Genomic DNA, 18,314 nt, shown 5'->3' with positions numbered 1-18,314 from the left:
CAAGCCACCCCAAACATGGAGGCGCACACACACCCTGCAACAACTCATGAAACTCATGGACTCTTGATATACTCAACAGACAGGCTGCAAGACTCTAGAAGACTCCAGGAGAGATGTAAAATATACCATACGAACCATCCATATCCGCATTGTTATCAACGTTGGATCGTGTTCCATGTACATCGGTGGGTGTGCTCGCTGTGTTGTTTGCCAGTTCCCTGCCAGCACAGCCCTGCCTTCCCACACCCTCCTGTTCAACACCACCACCCCCCTCCATTTCTCCCAGCCTCTAAATGTCGTGCGCTGCATGGCCACTCCCATCCAGGGAAGTGGTTCGACTTTTCGGACTACGGACCAATGTCTTGCTGTTTGTTTCCGCTGAGGCTGGCCCTACCCGCCCCCCAAGACCAACCGGCCCAGGGGGTTGAGAGTAAGTGATAGGATGGTTCGGATATCAAAGACAGGGTTGGAAGAAGCGGGAGTGGCAGGGAGAGGCGGCCCCAGTGTGGGATCGAGTGGTGGTCGGTGACATTAAATAAGCCAGTGTAGGGGTTCCAGCTCAGTCTAGGCGTTTTGCTGGGCTGTGAGATGGCACTCTATTCGGCTGCCATGCTGGGAGAAATCGTAGCCCAAGCCCTAGGTCTCGGGACGCTGCCGTCGAAGACCTTCTAATGGCCCAACGCGGCTACAGATGCATTTTAACTGGTTCCCTCTTGTCTTCATGTGTTTCGCCTCCACGGCCGACGAGTAGACGTCATAACGCGGCTGGTTTCAGGAGCCTATGCTTACATAAATAAACAAATACATACTTGAATGTTGTCAGGAAAAGGATACGAGAAGCTTAACTCAGTGAGAAGGATTCGCAACAAGTCAAATGAGAGCTCTCACAGGTGTGGATCAAACAGCATAAAGATCGAAAGTTGACAAGCGCTTCCAGAGACGCCTGCCTATCTAGTATATGAAATACGGACAGAGCAATTTTTGCACGTTTTGTGGCCTAATCAATGCCAAAGGGAGTCACCTTTTCCCACCATGCGAGCCTATCCATCTCATATCGTCTATCACTCCGTGTCCGTCATTACCATCGGGATATCATCATAGTCATTTTCGCCTTACATCCGTGCCTCTATGTCTGGGCCTTGCCAGCAAATTAGTTGTCTTTATCTTGGAGCGTTTGGTGACCTTCCACCACGCAGTATTCACATCGCACGTGTGAGCAATTGATACACGCAACATGCAGCTTGATATCAGCATCCCAACGACATTTGCACTGTTCAATTGTCTTTTGTTAGCACATGCCAACCCTTCAAGGTAGATCGGTTGCTTACGCAATACCACATATACGTTGGGTTCTCTTTAGCACGCTTAGAGTCCCGTTGTCCTTCGTCGTCATCCAACCTCCGCTTCCTCGATTGGGTATGCGAGCCTCTGTCGGTGATGGGGGTCTTCCGCGAATCAACGACAGTATAACTGTAATCACCCGAGTCTGCATCACTCGAGTCATCCGGAGATCCAGTAAAGTCTCCCTCGGCAATTTCAGGGTCGACATTTCTCCATTCCGAGATTTCTTTCTTGCTCGAGTTATCCCGTCCCGAATAGTGCTTGTCGATGTGGTTGAATCTCTCGGTCCAGGCATTGACGTCCTTTTTTGTGATCTCGATAATCTTGACGCAGAAACCACACCAAAACCTCGACTCGCAGTTTCGTCCGACACGACACTTTTCAAGCGCCTTGTCGACCTGAGCTGTGTCTTCCATCCTGTGTTCCTTCTGCAGGTGGTTCCTGAAGGTTTCTCGGCGGTGACAGACCTTTCCGCAACTCTCGCTGTCGTCTTCGGTCCGTTTCTCAAGGCATTTCCACACCTCTAGCTGAAAGTGCTGGCTGTTTTCGTGGCGTTTCCAGTCGTTCTTGCTACCGAACTTCTTTTTACAGCCGGCAAATGTGCATCCGTACGGCTTTTCGTGACGTTTCATGTGCTTCCTATCCTCAAGTCAGCGGTGTCCGGTTCTGTGGGTATCAAGAGCATTTCATACTTCAGTTCGCATTTGCGGTTGAAAGCCTTCGTGCAGTTAGAGTGAGGACACTGATGCTGACTATCAGGATTGCCAATCAGTGTTGTGTTGGGTTTCTCGGGAGGGTTCTCCGCCTGGGCCATTAAATAGCTCTCAATTAAACTCTTGGGCATCTTCGACAGGACCTTGAGCATCGCCTGTTCGTTCAGTTCCTCTTTCGAACAAATCGACGGGGATTGGCTCATAGCTCGATCTTCCTTGATCATTTCTCTGTCAACAGACTGGTCTTCAGGACTGGAGTCGGCAGGGATACGATCCAAGGGGCCATTCGGGATGGTATCGCAATCCATTCTTGTGACAGATGATCTCTCCACAAACTGTTTTCGACTAGTGGCCGAGATTGGGGCGTCCCCTTCATAATTCATGCTCGGCCTCACAGCAGAATGCTGGGACTGGATCATATGGAGCCCATCGGAGCGGAGGTGTATTTGGCCAACAACCACAGACTTTGGAGGCACCCCCTTTGAGATTTCCCCTGGTTGTACGTATTCGTGGTGGGTTTGTAAAGGTCCATAAACTGGATTCGCGTAGTCCTTCACGGCCTGATTGGAGTCTTGATCCTTGGGCTGAGTTTGGGCAACTGCCATACCCACGGTAGATTGTTCGAGAGGGGCATTTGACGTCGGTTCATCGGAACTTGTCAAAGATGGATCGAGAATGAGGTCCATAGACATTGATTGTTCTGGCGGAGAAAGCTGAACATCCTCCAGAGCTGGCGACCGGCCATCCCAGGCCATCATGGAACCTTCATTGAAAGAAGGGAAGAGATCAGACCCAACACCTTCGAGGTCAGCATGTGAATTCTGTCGTGACGAATCCTCCTGGGAATTCTGGGATGCTTGCCTATAATGATACTAAGCATCGCATCCATCAGATCAACCAACACACGAACACTTACTGCACCACGTAGTCACTAAGATCGTCTTCGGGCGTTACGCTCATGCGATGAACACGCTTTAAATGTTGTCTGAAGTTGTCGGCTCTTGGCCAAATCTTTTCTTTTGTTTGACAGGGGCCACGGCGGCAACGATATCGTTGACCTCCATTGAACTCGCCTGGGTGTACACTGCTCCTGTGCCGGTCGAGATCGTTCAAAGTACCAAATCCTTCTTTGCGAGCGCATCCGATAACTGCACATTTGAATGCTTTGCGATGCCGTTGATTGTGTTTGCTTGAAACATATGTTAATACGGTGTTCTTGTGAGACTCGAAGGTCAGATACGAAACTCACTTTAACTCCGACTTTGTTTTGCAAAGAGCTTTACAGTCCGGGCATCTAAGTTTTTGATCAACTGTGCCGTTGTGGGCTATTTGGATCGGTGTTGTCGCCAAGTTCCAAGGAGCGTCACTTGGCGTCAGCCCAAAAGGTTGAAAGTCCATCATATGACCCGAGAGGCTCTGGGTGTCCTGGCTTCGGTCCACATCATTGAAGACAGATGTATTTTCAATACTCTGCTTCGTCCTACTCTCATAGCCAGAATCGGATGGCGGGAAACCTGGTGGGACTGTATCGCATTCTGACGGCAGATTGCTCCTCCAGCCGTTAAATCCACCGGGGTTGCCTCGTCGCTGAATGCCGGAGGCATTCACATGGCGTCCTTGTTGGGATTCGGGGAAAATCCCTGGGGGCACCCAAGGCTGCTCTCCGCCGTAAAACTCCATCAAACCCCATGGCATCGGCGGTGTCTTATACGAACGCTGGGCCGATGAACTTCGCATACCAGCCACGGATTCCGAACCCTGAAGGGAGGCCAACTGTATTTGTTTCGCAGGATCCATTTCTATCGCCCTGGGCAAACTTTTCCATGGGCAAGGGACCGAGAGATAGGGGGAAATCGACCCGAACTATCAGCCAGTACAAGTGACTATTCACATACGTTAGACCGCAACATATAAATGAGGTAGCTTTGGGATGACATTGCTCATGGCGGCAGACACTGGCCCGAATTCACATACCGAAATGGGCATAAATTTAAAAACAGACGATTAAGGAAATGAGGGTAACCAACTTTGGGTGAAATCCAAGGCAGGAGGTTGAAAGGGATTGAGCAGCCCTCTAAATATCCAATGCGTAACTGGCAGGAGGTTGACTCAGTCCAAGTCCAAGCCCAAGCAGGCGGAAGCCGTTACCAGTCTTGGAAATCTGAAGTTGGCACAACCGTAATCGACACGAGTTGAAAACGAAATGGCCAGGCGAGGGGGAGCCTGGACGAACGAGCAAAAGAGACAGCTTGATGCAGTCTGATTGCCGGTCCGTAGTGGGTCGGTCGGAGCCGGAAGATGAAGACAACTACCGTACTAGAAAGACATGGGTAGCGGGGCAAACGAATGGGCGAAGTATAGCAAAACGAATATCGCCGGGAGAAAGGGGGACAAAGTGGGAGACAATCGAAAGTTTCAGTTGGGCGACATGGACATGGTCAGGAAGAGGTTGTAGTCATTCAGGCGAGCAATAATGGCAAAAGGTGAGCAGGATGAGGACGAGGACGTTGATTGAGGGAAGGTGCGATCGGGCACTTGGGACTGGGTGGATGAGGCAACCACGAGGGCGCAGTCATTCGCTAGTTCGCCTTGCTTTTTTGAGCGATTCTCGGTGAGCAGCCAAGACATTTCTGAGTCTTGACCAATCAGCGATTTGGAGCCTGTTAGGCAACCACACAAGGCAACCAGCGAGGCAGCCAGGCGCATCCCGTGGTGATGGGTCGCATTTTTCCACTTCCACCACCGCACGTCATTCATTGTCGCGTATCACAAACTAATCACATCGGAAACCATCAAATTAATAAACTATGAGGAGTCCAACCGAAGTTTACCCCCCTGAATTCGCTCCTCTGGCAATACCGAACACCCCGGTATAAACAGTGCAACATTTTCCATTGATGCGGGGAAAACTGTCATTGAGATTTGGAACCAGCGACCCCAAGACTAGCGTCGAACGTAGACTCACTTGGGCTCTGTAGGTACACCGAGCCCCATCGGGGCAGTCCTGAGACTCAAGGGCCCGCTCAACACAAGAGAAGGAAGGTTAAACGTAGCCCGCCTTGTTCAACTTGAACAACTCGGCCAACCCAACTGTTTCTACGGTGTGATGTCCCAGCCAGCATAATCAAGCCTCTCGGGTTTGGCATCTAGACCGTCAGAGGCCACGGAGCTTTCACTTGATGAGATGTAAAGAGCTAGGGAGAAGACAGCAGGAAGAATTTGGGTTGCCTTATCATCATTACATCACGGCCCGAGGACGTCTATACTGATGCTCTGTGACTATTCTCCATGGCAAGAATTTTCCAGCGTAGACACGCCTTGAACAAGCGCGGCATGGGCTTTGAAGTCAAGAAAATATCCAATTCTAGACACACAGTTGACCGTCTGGGCTCAACGCCCATATCCCGTATGTCACCACCCGTCCATGCTCATCACGACCTTCAGGCGTTGCTTCGTTGCCACGAAATCTAGTGTCGAAGCTTATAAATTATCGTGCAAGTGCGCATTCCATCATCCACCATGCCGACTTGTCTGCAGACGGATCATCTCGACAAAGGTGAGCACCGAGAAGCCCACATGCACGATCTCGCTTGGATTCCCTTTTCGGCGGTTTGCTGCCTTGTGTTAATGGTAGGACAAGTAACTTCGCGCTTGTCCGTCTATATTTGTGCAAGTTTCCTACTTCTTGTTGCGCAAGCCCGCACAGTGTCCTCGTGGGCCACCTCTTATATCAGAGATCGAGTCCGAGACCTCAACAAGGCGCCGAGTTGGTTGGATGAGCAAGAGTGATCATCACTCAGGATGTGACATATCATTTTTAATGTTATCTTCCGGGGTCTTCTCCACTAAGTGCTCAAAAAATGCTGGGGCGCTTGGATTCACTTCCGATGGCCTCTTTGCCAGGCGGCACAAAGTCTGCCAATCTTGACCAATCCCCCGTACTCAAGGGATATCTGCATAGTTTGGCTGCGGGTGGTCTGATTAGTGTAGCTTTATTCTTGTTACACAGTATCACGGGTGCGACTTACTCTGCCACGATACTTGCCTCACGTACAATGTGCGCTCAATGTCATACCGTGCGACATTATTTAATAGTCATATCCCCACTAAATTTATGTCGCGAGTAGCTCTTGACAACATTGACACCCTTCGGCCGTATCCTCTAGTGTGGATTATCTATATTCATGTTTGCTTCATGCAAAGGAGCGAGCCTACATCTTGAATTCACCTATCAGCTACTCCGCTAGATGCAAGTGACTTGAGTTCCAACTTGATGGCCTTGACTGATTGGGTGTTTCAAGTGGCATTCCCCTCATCATTAAGAATTTGTATTTCTATCGTGTCACACGGCATACAGATTACAGACGAGTCCGATACAACAGATAGCCATCTAAAATATTGAATGCTTTGGTGGCTAACAGGATGGACTGGTTTATTGCCTGCCACCCTTAATAATCAAATGTACTGTATCCTAATAACTTGGCCGGGCAAGGCTTGTTGTTATGCTAACTTCGTATGACACCAAACTCAGGGTGGGCATCTAGGACCCCGATCTCCATTGCACAACAGAAGGTACGTCATGGCAAGACGGAACATATTGACCAATATATTAGAACACGTACACAAATAGACAAGCGAAGACCAGTATCGTCCAATATATGTTTTGTATTCCGTCGTCTGCTATCTGCAATCCTCATGAAGACACAGTGCTTTACGATTCTCTTCTTAAGTTATTACGCTAATCGCGGGCGATGTCTGCCAATAGATCAAGGCACACGGATCGAAAGCCAAGGCAACTCACTTAGGAAAACCAGGGGGACACATAATTCCAGTATGACATATCCCATCTGAGCAATGTGTGTGTGGCTCATCTTCTAGGCCTGCGTGTCCAAGATCCTCGGCGGCTTGGAACTAATCTACCCGTGGTAGTTCCTGGTACTCACACAAAGTAAAATATTGAATGACTTCATCCCTACCACCTCTAACTTGCATGCCTTCCTCGCAGACAAGTATCTATATAGCCTTGCATGACCCCAATACAACGGCAATAAACGCACACTGTGCCCATGTAGTCAGGCATCATCATGACCTACCTCGAAAGTCCCTTTACGTCCAGGTGCAGGCTGATGTTCGAGGGTATATGGTGAATTTTGCAAACTATGAAAGAGACGGTTATTTTTATATAAAGGGACAGCTCCGCAAATGGAGTCACGGTTTGTTACTCACGAACTTCGTTCTTAAGTAGACATTGGTCCGTTTAAAATCAAAATCTCCTGGCTAAATTTTAAAAGCATAAAAAAGTCGTTATACCCAACAAACTAACCAGCAAGTCACATACATATCATTGGAGAATATCTCCATAGAACAAACCTAGACTGGACGATCAACCCGTACGTAGCCATACAATCTAAAGCCTTACTTCAACGAAGTACGTGAGCTGACATAATATGATAACTAGTTCTAAAACACCCCAGAATCATTCACAAGCCGATCAGTTTATAGCCAGTTCCAACATGTGTGACTGGGAGGAGTTTCTCTTCACCTGCAATCACTCAATCGTACGGCTAAAGTCATATTGCCACTTCGCCCGGAATGACCCCAATCATCAATGCTTCGGCGTCAAGGTTCTTCGTAACTCGTGGCAACAAAGCGTGCAGTGTGATAACTGCACCACGGCTTGGCAAACTCGGGATGACCCGCACTTCGCAGCTGAATTCGACCGTGAGGAGTGCGTGGGCCGTCAACGACCTCGTCGTTAAGGAACAGGTAATATTGACTTGAAAATATGGTGACTGGGTTTTCTCGCACATGCAACGCCTTCCCCAGCGGAAGAGAGTTTGGAAACTGTGCAAATTTGCGACAATTTGGACTTCGTACGGCTCGGCGAGTATGGTAAGAGGGAGGGTGAGCCTTTAAGTTGAAATTTATGTATACAATGTCAATGAGTGCGGGAAGACCGATGATATACTTTTTCGTACAATCAGGGGGGTTGCGGGTTTATTTTGCCTAGATGTATTTAACGGACTTGTGTATATTGATGGACAAGTGTTGTGCTCTCTATAGTACTTCGTCTCATCGTTCCTGGCTGGAGTGGACACTGGCGATCCTTCGTGTTAGGGGAGGAAGGCTGTTGAGCAGCCAAGACTGCGGTGATACATTCATCTCAATTATCGAAACGTCGTACAATATGTACATATACATGTGCACCGTGGACCCGATACTGGGTGACGTGGGAAGCTGATATAGTTCTGATGTTTTCCTCCTGACTTCAGGATGCGATGAGAATTGAAAGTCCCACATATGAATCGTATCATAAATGTTATAGTAAGCAACGATTGATCCCATGGCTGAGGCCTAGCGTATATTCCATTGAATTCGGAAAGGTATACGTGAGTAGAATAGATGTGGCAATGAGGCATTCACTGTCACCGTTTTGCATCCGCCTAGGTACATATACCACACAATCTTCGTATCGATGATTCTTTCCGTACACACTCCGAGATGAGTCCTTTAATCAAGATCGCGGTTTTTAGTATGAGATAAAATCATTCTCATAGGACTCTGCGGTTCGATGTCGTGCAAATGATGTCGCATCAAAACCGCATGATCTTATCTTCTTTCAAGTATTGAATCTCAAAAAGCAAAACCACTCACAGATATCCCAAATGAGGCTAGACAGAGCTCATGATAGTACAAACCGGGAGACCCTATCAACAATCTTAAATTGAGCCGTTCATGCATATAAGGTGTAACCAGGGGGTAAAGTGGGCGTTCACTATTTTAACGCTCGTAGTGCGACAGGAGAATACAGATATGGCTGGGCCTCACATGAACGACTTCCGCGAGTGCCTTTCGGCGGGTGAAGAAGAAAAAGAACTTGAATATCTGAGATGCAAGATAGTTGCCGAGAAAACGTCATAAGTTAAGGAGATAAGTCCAAAGACATGTCGTTTGCCACATGTCTAGGAGACTCACTAGATTATATATACCGCCTTCAGACACTTCATTGCTTGTTTGTTTTAGCGACTGAATCCAAGTGCAGGCCAGTCGAGGCTCATCGTCAGAGACAAGGAATCTAGCGGTCATTGAAAGACGACAGTGTCCGTCGAAAGGATCAAGTCTTGTTATGTGTGAGGACGTTATACAGCAACGGTGCCATCGCATATGAACGACAGGTGTAATGTGCAACTCGACAAGCCGAGGAGCACACAGGATTATCTTCTTCGAATAGGTTTGACGTTGAAGAGCCTACAAATGTATGACGGTCAAGAAGACGCAATGTTGCACCATATCATCTTAACTAAGATCAAGATTAGCGCTCCCAACGACTGGGTAGAGGAAGAAAGGATAGATCCGTGCAGGTTTTAGCATGTTGTCATTGGCGCGCGAGATGCATTTGAGACTTTTACGCCTACATTCGCTCAAAGCAATATCTCACACCCTAGTGAAGTACATCTATGACCTCCCACTTCCCTTCTCACTTGCTCATCTACATATTGACCCCTGTGCTTCATTCTGTGTTGGTAGCACCGGCGACGCGGCCGACGACGTTATAGCGCTTGGAGAAGAAGGTAATCCAATCATTGAGGACGCCCTTCTCCTTGTCGGGTAGGTCTTGCCATTCGGGGCTCACATCCTCGGCCTTTGTTGAGGTCTTTCCGAGAGCACGTGATGCATCCTTGCCAGCAAAAACTGTATATGTCAGTGTAAATATCCTCAAGGACTGAGGAAGTGTTGTGCTTACCGTTATAGGAGCCGCCTGCTTGGTAGGCTTTGTTGCCCGTCACATCATAAATCACGCCCTAGAGTAAGTCATGTCAGATTTCTGCATGTATTGAAGATCGAGAATACTTCAATTACCTTGATCGCCACATATGTCTTGCCGTTAGGGTCAGAACCTGTGAAATTGCGAGAATTAATAAGGTTATTTGTAAAGCAGCAACTCTGCAAACGCATGCGATTTAAGCAACATGAGCTGTCTCAACAAAGAACTATAAGGAAAATAATAGCTCATTCAGATACGTCTGCATGGCTCATGCAGCCTTTGGATGACTGGGCTCCCTGTCGTTGGGGTCATGATTCAAAAAGCCGCCGTCAACCCCAACATCACAGCAGCCCTTGCCAGATGCGTAAAGCAAGTGATAGCAACGCCTCTTCGCGGTAGAAATATGGACGTTTTAAGCAATGACGCTCATACTAACGCATTAAAATGAGACCAACTTACCATCAGCCTTGGCCAGCTCCTCAAGAGTGATGGGGTCGTCCTTGGGGGGGTCCAAGTTGACAGGGACCTTGGGCTCAAACTTGCCAGCCATTATTCTTGGATTTCGAGTGGATATAGGTTAATTGGGAGGGTTTAGCCGACGGCGCGATCGTATGGGCGTCGATTATGGGTTGCAGCGTTTGGAGATGACTTGGGTTTCTTACAAAATCGATGATGGGAGGGGGGAAGAAGCTCGACATTTGCCCCTCTAATGCCGAAGCTTCCCCACGATCCAAGTGGGGGGACAGCTGCGGTTTGGCTGGGTAAGCCTCGGAGTAAATACTCTTTGTGATTCGCTGCGCAGCACAACGTTAGGCCCACAGTAGCAAGAGCTTTGATCTCTGCAATCGCATCGACTCTTCATTATTTTTGTTTAATACGTCACTCAGGAATCGCCGAAACACGATCCACCGACAAGGAAACCGTCGACCAAGTTCACTCGCACAATTGCTTTGGAATTGCAGGGTCTTATCATATTTTTAAGTGTCATTTTTGATTTATTATGGCAATGACAACGTCGCGCATTACGGCATGGCGGGCCGTCGACAGCCTGCGCCTTCGTCAGGTCATCAAGTTTCCCTCGACGTCCATACCTGCGTTGCGAGCCACCTATCCTCCAAAGGCTATGAATCTATACAATCACGTCCAATCAAGACACCGTAGCACAGAAAGTTCACCTGATAATGACCACAAGAACGCAAATCCGCCGCCGCCGCCGCCGCCTCCGCCTCCCCAGGCCCGCCAGCTCTGGAAAGCACTGTCCTTCCGTACACTTTTCACCTCTATGACACCGCGGGGGATGAAGAGGATGTTTAGAGAGAGTCCCGAAGAGCTTGTTTTAGCGCTAGCAATGTACGTTATACGTGTCTGCTCCTAACTCCCGAGATGCTCTGCTGATGCGCATGCTATCCAGTTTCGCTGGTCTGGCAGGTGTTTCCATTTACATTGTCAAGCTTTACTTCGACTACTTCCAATCTCGTCAATTCACCAAGTACCCCAAACCGATTGCGAAGTCTCTCCGACGGGCCTTATACTATACCAACATCAGTCCCGAACCGAACTTGGCGAGGAAATACTACAAGCAAGCACTAGAGCAGTGCAACGAGCTTCGGCTGGATCCATTTTCTGACGATGTCCTCGGCATTAGGATTCAAACTGCCGCTTGGCTTGAGAAAATTGGTAACTACCAAGGTGCCATCACTGTTTTGGACTCTGTCTTGAAAGATTGCCTTAAATGGGTGGAATGGATGGAGAAGTCTATCGCAGACGGGATAGTAGACAAGTCAGGAAAGCCGCCTCCTGTCAAGGTACTTCCAGAAGGCCAGCGCCCAATCACTGTGGTGGATGACGCGGAGGATATCCCCGAAAACCTGTGGCACAAACGCACACGACTGCTGGCAAAGGCTGTTGGCACCAGTACTAAGCTTGGTACTCTTTACTCGGATGAGCATGTCATGGAGCCAGAGAATGCCCAGACTCGTTTGGCATGGGCCGTTGAGACTGCTTTGACAGAGTCACGACGACGTCGCGAAGAAGGTGTCAAAAAGGAGGAAGGGCCTTGGATGAGTCCGGAGGAGATTGGCGGAGCCATGGAGTGTGAGTTCTCATTGCTCATTCTACCTGGCACTAACAGGGAGTTCCTGTCATCACCTTGCTGACTGAGTATCACAGCTCTCGCACAACACTACGAGTCTAAATCCCAGTTCCATTTGGCAGTACCTCTCTTCTTTCAAGCATTGCGCCTTTGTGCTAATCCCTGCCACCGAGTCACAATCAGTATGTTACCAAAACACTGCGTTATTTATCTTGAGCTTTGTTTCCATGCATGAATCTGGATGTCGCTGACATACTCTCCAGTGAACAACCTGGCTGTGGCCTTTGCTCAGCATCCTTTACAAACCCCGCTGGATAGTTCTTCCAATGCTCCTTCAGCTTCTGACGCACTCGTCAACCCGGATATGCCAACAGACCGTGCAGGGTTTCTCGAAGCTGCGAAGAACTGGGCTCGCAACGCCCACTCGCACTCTAAAGACGTCAAGGGCGATGAGCGCACAGAGGAGTGCGACGAGGCTTGCGCCGTAGCCTTGACCAACCTGGGTGACATTGCTGCAATGCTGGGGAACAAGGAAGATGCCAGGAGGCGATTTCAACAGGCTATCGACATGAGCAAGAAGATTGGATTTGCGCCCGGCATCATCCGGGCCGAGGACGGACTTCAGAAGCTCTAGGATGACGCCGAAAACGCCCGCTTTAGCGACCTTCATATCGTGGCTCTTGTTCACGTAATACCCTTGAGACCCCATATTTGAGGCATTATTAGCACAGCGACGAAGCCATGCGACGGTGCAGGACGAACCTCTCCGCTCGCGCCCGCAAAGACCCTGCATAGGGCTAGAGTTAGGCAAGCCAAGACAGGGGCTCGCTTCTCTGCACTCATCCACCGGGAGAAACCTGGAACACAAGGATCCTGCAGCTCTGAACCGAAAATAGGCGTTGGATTCTTACTGCCTTCCAATGCTGGCATCAATGGATCATTGACCGGGGCGCCTGTAGCGGCGGGGAAATTTCAAGATGGTAAGGAAGTGCCATGAGAGATGTCTCTCGCGAACGGCGGCATGTGAACCTGCAAAGGAAGATTTTCAATCATCGTATTTGTATGAGCCACCGCCAATTTGAAAAGATGGTGGATGAGCCGGCTTGCTTGGGGGCCGGCGGCGGAGTCAATAAACCTCGCTTCGATAGATGGCAACCCCACAACACCACTTCCGCATCAAACGTGCAGAGTACGGAAATCGGATCGGCTGCAATTACTGTTGACGAAGTGCTTATCTCGTCACAAGGCCAAGCAGGGCTGACCAGGAGATGTTGCGAAGGACTAAGCATATCCAGGACCATGACTCTGTAGGTCCCAGAGAACTCCGTTCCCGCGATTCAATCTCGAAGCTTGGGCCGTCTCCCGAAAACCCACGCGGACCCCAACTGTTGTCGCCAATCGCGTGGCCGGGTAATAGCGGCTCGACGTACCAGCGGACGCAGCTGGATGGATCCAGCCCCCTGCATCTTCATCCCGGCAGCCAGCTCTGGGGTTCGATAAAAATTACCCTTTTCGGAAAATAGTTGTCCTGTGGTGGGGAAGTAAAGAGTCTTGCTGGCGAGGGGAAACTGTCCAGCTACTGCTCAACCCGCCGAACAAGATGGATACCGGAACCTGAAAATGAACTTGCAAAAAGCCCTTCTGCCTGACTGGGCGGGGCAGTAACCTCATGTGATTCTCGCTGAGCTGAGCACTTCACTAAAGGGCTGGCACAGAACGGTGATCTATTCGTCACCGTCCCATCGCACCACGCCATTCGATCAACTCGGAAATTACGCGAGTCGCAGAGGACCGCGGTGTCCTAGAATGCCCCTCCAAGGCTTCCATTTCTTATTGCCTAGTGACTAACCCCAGAGAGGGCTGGATGGCCTATTCCAAATAATACGGAGATGGAGATGCAGATGCAGATGCAGGGTGGCGGTGTGATGCCAGGCCTAACCTAGTACTGAAGAGAGGAATAGTTTGTCTATCGGAATGTTTGGCAGATGCGAACAACTGCGCGATGACTGTATAGCCATATAGATGGATGTGAAGCACACACAGGGCTCCTAACAGTGCTCAAAGAGCTTTGACTCTACCGAAGATACCATCTTATGCATTTCTAGGAATTACCGTTGATATATACTCATATTCCGATGGCACGGAGCAAGTCTTCAATACTGGGTGGGTGGGCAACGCCCGGGTTAATCCAGAAGCCTACAATTTGGGTTGATTTTGAAGTCCAAGGCCAACGCAACTGCGTCCAGGACCTTCCCCGCCTCGACGTTCTTTTTTATTGCTCGTTAGGGCGACCCTGAAAACCCATAACGGCTCCGGCCATTCCACGGTCTTAGGAATAACATGAAGTGGGGGGCTGCAAGTTGCGGGATAGCGGGAAACCACGCCGATATCCTTCAGCCTCAGGCATCACAACGCCATGCCCTATCATCATGGTCCAGTCGTGGCCAATGCTGCGTTTCTAAGTGCTTACTATGCAGTACGGTTTCTTACCATATCGGGTCTCTGCTTGCACAATGTCAATGCACGTCACGAATGAAGGTGGTGAGCTTAAATCCATGTTTTGACAGACGGACGCTCCGGCTTCCCCCTCCTCAACTGATTAGCCCGTTTCTTTCTTACAAGGCAAGTCTTCGGACGAGCTTTTATACCGAACTTCAGAGATATGCTCGGACTCTGTCATTGCCCAACAACAAGATTTTAGGCTGGCGGTCAGCACCGCCTCCATTACCGCAAAGGAACGTAGATACAAACCACGAATTATAATAGAGCAGCCGAAGTGGACCGTTTTCTGCCCCCAACGTTCTACACCACGTCCCTGCAGGCATGCTGCAGCAACCTCGGGAGCAATGGCAGATCTGCCCCAACGTTTCAAACGGAGTTCCACCTGGCTAGTGGCATCTAGGCCCATTTTGGCTATTGGTTCATCCACATTGTCGGCGGAATCTCGATGGGCGCGGGGACGCTGTAAACGCCTCAATCACCAGCAGAACGGGAGAACAACGTGCCGAAGACGTTAGCATCCCGGCTGTCGAAATTTTGGCCTTGACAGCGGCATGGGAGCTGATATGGCGTGGCATGTCTCGAAAGCCGAGTACATGGTCTCTCTTGGTCTACATCACCAAGCTTAATATTACCTAGTCTAGAAGTAAGGTGGACCGATTAGCTTTAAAATAGAATTATCTCGGCCGAACTCCAGCTACAAGTGCTCCGAAAGTGACCCAGCTATCCGGACCAGGGCTCAGCGTCCGAATGAAGGGATACGCATGTGTCGAGTGAGACCGAACCGACCAGTAAGATGGCAGGACTGCGATTCACCGATAAACATGACCCATATGGGCAGATGGGTAGATGGGGGCGAGATTTCACCCCAGCCTTCTTCGTACTATGGGGGCTGCAGTGTCTAAGGTAAATCAAATCCCCTGTAGCTGTGGTCCCATGGGATATGGGTACACTGGCAGCGCTAGGTGCTGCAGCATGACAAAAACAAGCCGCGCTTCTGATTGGCACGGTCGTAAAACCCGCAAAGAGCTGAGGTTCGAAAATTCCAAGAATAAGACAGGCTGGGAGTTGGGACCCTAGCGAATTCCATTGAGGGCAGGAGCAGAAGAGGAGTCCGACTTTGAACAAGCACAAGCACAAGCACAAGCACAAGCACGACTATGGCCGCCTAGCAGAAGAAACAGCGACTGGCCACGGTGGGACTCACCCAGCAGTCCATACAGCAATTGGCAGATGTTGGATACTTGCCCGGCCGGAATGGATGCCACCATTATGCCCTGCTATTTCCGGTTGGGCACTGAGAGATGATGACTGGCCGTTTTCGGGGGCTCCGGCGTGGAATTCCGCCTCCGGAGCACGGGCTGCGGTGCAGGATTCGGATCCGGGTCGGATAGGACTGCTTAATTAACCACCTCAGCTCAAGGTTATCCAATGTCGGTCGCAATACGATCAGCAGCACGACACCTTCGTTTCGCGTAAGATAAACAGCGGATTAGACCATGTCGACACAATGATGGTGCCCTCGATGGCAGTCATCTTTATGTCACCTCAGCGCCTTCTGCACCATCGCCGCCGCCGCCGCCGCCACCACCACCACCACCGTCACCGTCACCACCAACGAGCTTCACCTTGCCCGCATGTGAAGTCAGAAGGTAAGAGGAGCTAGACAAAACGGCGTGTGGTGAAACGGCGCTGTTGTGGACGGTTCCCGATTGGAGGAAACACTGACCTTAGTGTCCGGTCAAACGTTGCAACCCGGTGACTAGCCCACTAGTGCAGCGGAATTCCACTACTTACCGAGAAGGAGCAACACCACATCTACGGGTACGTGGGCTCCTTCCCGCACGGCAATCCTTGCCGTCAACCTTCGACTGCCTTGCCTACAGCAACAGCCAACGGAATTGCCAACCCAAAAGAAAGAAAAAAAAGGAAAAACCCCCGTTGTTCCAGATCACATAACCGCATCAATTGCGTCTATATGCCGACGAAAGACCAAGTACGGCCCAAAAGTCAAGAGTATAGGGTCATGGCTTCAACAGAGACAACCTACTGCTTTTGACGGAGAGCATTCCTTGATCTGTCGGCCTATTGGCAAGGACCTAATCGCACAGAATGGGGCGGGCGACTCCCCCCCTTATCAGATGGAGTTCCGTACGTCCTACTGCAAGCGGAAGGAATACCGAATCTAATCTCTTGCCTTTACGAATCATACACGCACGGATGTGAAGGCAAAGTGACCCCATATGTCCATCCATTTGTGCCAACGCTGCAGAACCAGACCCCACGGCCTAGGCCTGCTTCGCCTGCGCGTCCATGTTAATCATCCCCAGATTTAGATGGCACTGGCTACAAAAATTGGGGGAAGTTGGGGAATAGCTCAATCCCATGTTTTCTCTCTTGCTCATTTCACACCACCTCCTCACGAGTCCCGGTGAGCTGTATGGCCCTAGATCGAAGCACAGGCATGTTCGGCATCGCAATACTGGCACCAGAACTCTACCATCTACCAGAGCAGATCGAGGTACTCAACTGGCCAAAATTGAGTTGAAACTCGCTCGCAGGATCCTACTTGCGTCTCTGTAGCCTGGCTAGCCTACCGCAAGTCCGGCCTATGACCGAGCCAAAGTCTATTCGGAAAACCTCCGACGGCTATCAGAGTCCATCGTGGCAGCCCTGACGTAAGGCACCTACCTAATTACTCCAAGAACTTGTGGTGGCTTCTATTGTTGGCATTGCGGAGTACCTTAGCTTTGGGCTATGGGGCCAGGCCAGCCTGGCAAGGCAACGCTCCCCTGTCATTTTCTCAATGTGCGGTGATTGCGCCGTTGCCCTGCGTCCCCTCCATCGTGGGTGTGGTTCGTAACACAGTGCATACGAAACAAGCCTGCAGGCGCAGAAGGCCATTTCGCTTGAGCAGCATTGGGAATCCTTATCCAGAATCGTGGAAATTCCTGGAGCCAAGCGAGGACGCCGCACCGTAGTAATCACTGTCGTCATACTACTTCAATCTGGCTTCATAGAGGAAACCGATGTCTTCCCGGAGTCCCGAGCCTGGGCCCGTCTTGACTGACTGTAGGTTGGTGGTGAGGACCGTCGGCGCAGGGTCAAGCCTGATGACCACCGTCAATGGCTTTCCATCTGCGAAGGACGTCTCCGTCCAATCTAGGGTTGCCGTCCTATCCTGAGAGCAGGATGATGGTCCAATAAGGATATTTGAGGCTATGGGCATCTCATATTCGAATCACCCGAGAAAAGGCGAGAAAGGACAGGCATGCATCCAATGTTGCTATGCATACGCCCTTGCCATGCTTCCCCCGCAGCCCAGGTCCATTTTGGGCCCCGCCCTTCCTCCGCCAGAAGTCCATCAAGAATAAAGCTTCACTGTTGGGAAACCATTCCAAAAAGGCGGGATTGCGACTGCTGCACGCAGCGGCGCCACCCCCTCCTTTTACCACACCCCTCCCCAACCCTGGACAGACTTCTAGAAATCAGAGGCGTGTTTTGGATATTGGCGACAGTCATGGTCTGTCCTTTTTTGCATCCGAAAGTTGACAGTTATCTCTGCATATTGGTATATCCACACGTATCTGCGAGACATGGACCAATCATGACAACGACGCCGTTGATGCAATTCGTGACGGGCAGGCTTGCTTGGCACCGAGGATGCAAGGCGAGTACAGTTTGGAGCCAGCGACCCTTTGCCTTCCGAATTGATCGAAATTTTCATGTAAATTTTATTTTTTTGGAAATATTTTACGGGGCAGTGATGGTGTAAACCCCCAACAAAAGGAATGGCCGGGTTTTGCTGCGGCAGTGTTTTCGAAACCTACTGTCTAAAACACTGACTGGCTAGAACCAATACATCCTAGCTGTTTTATTTTTTATTTTTTTATACAAAAAGTGA

General features: G+C 50.0%; 3 protein-coding genes across 3 annotated transcripts; 1 reads left to right on the top strand and 2 right to left on the bottom strand.

The window, feature by feature from the left end:
• Nucleotides 1-1,150: 1,150 nt before the first annotated feature.
• Nucleotides 1,151-3,851, bottom strand: EsH8_V_000492 (uncharacterized protein; the record flags this gene model as incomplete). Its single annotated transcript, XM_083273008.1, has 5 exons — nucleotides 1,151-1,270; nucleotides 1,329-1,980; nucleotides 2,034-2,915; nucleotides 2,971-3,243; nucleotides 3,304-3,851. The coding sequence occupies 5 exons, from the start codon at nucleotides 3,849-3,851 to the stop codon at nucleotides 1,151-1,153; spliced, it is 2,475 nt and encodes an 824-aa protein (XP_083125723.1).
• Nucleotides 3,852-9,564: 5,713 nt separating this feature from the next.
• EsH8_V_000491 (cytochrome b5-like heme/steroid binding domain-containing protein) lies at nucleotides 9,565-10,369 on the bottom strand (the record flags this gene model as incomplete). Its single annotated transcript, XM_083273007.1, has 4 exons — nucleotides 9,565-9,746; nucleotides 9,799-9,856; nucleotides 9,915-9,952; nucleotides 10,279-10,369. The coding sequence occupies 4 exons, from the start codon at nucleotides 10,367-10,369 to the stop codon at nucleotides 9,565-9,567; spliced, it is 369 nt and encodes a 122-aa protein (XP_083125722.1).
• A 456-nt stretch (nucleotides 10,370-10,825) lies between these two features.
• On the top strand, nucleotides 10,826-12,545 carry EsH8_V_000490 (uncharacterized protein; the record flags this gene model as incomplete). The annotated part of the gene is made up of 4 exons (XM_083273006.1): nucleotides 10,826-11,169; nucleotides 11,231-11,913; nucleotides 11,989-12,093; nucleotides 12,175-12,545. The coding sequence occupies 4 exons, from the start codon at nucleotides 10,826-10,828 to the stop codon at nucleotides 12,543-12,545; spliced, it is 1,503 nt and encodes a 500-aa protein (XP_083125721.1).
• Between the last annotated feature and the right edge of the window lie 5,769 nt (nucleotides 12,546-18,314).

Source organism: Colletotrichum jinshuiense, chromosome 5 (assembly GCF_051148585.1).
Source record: "Colletotrichum jinshuiense chromosome 5, complete sequence".
NCBI classification, from domain to species: Eukaryota; Fungi; Ascomycota; class Sordariomycetes; order Glomerellales; family Glomerellaceae; genus Colletotrichum; species Colletotrichum jinshuiense.
This window is presented reverse-complemented; position numbering and strand designations above follow the sequence as displayed.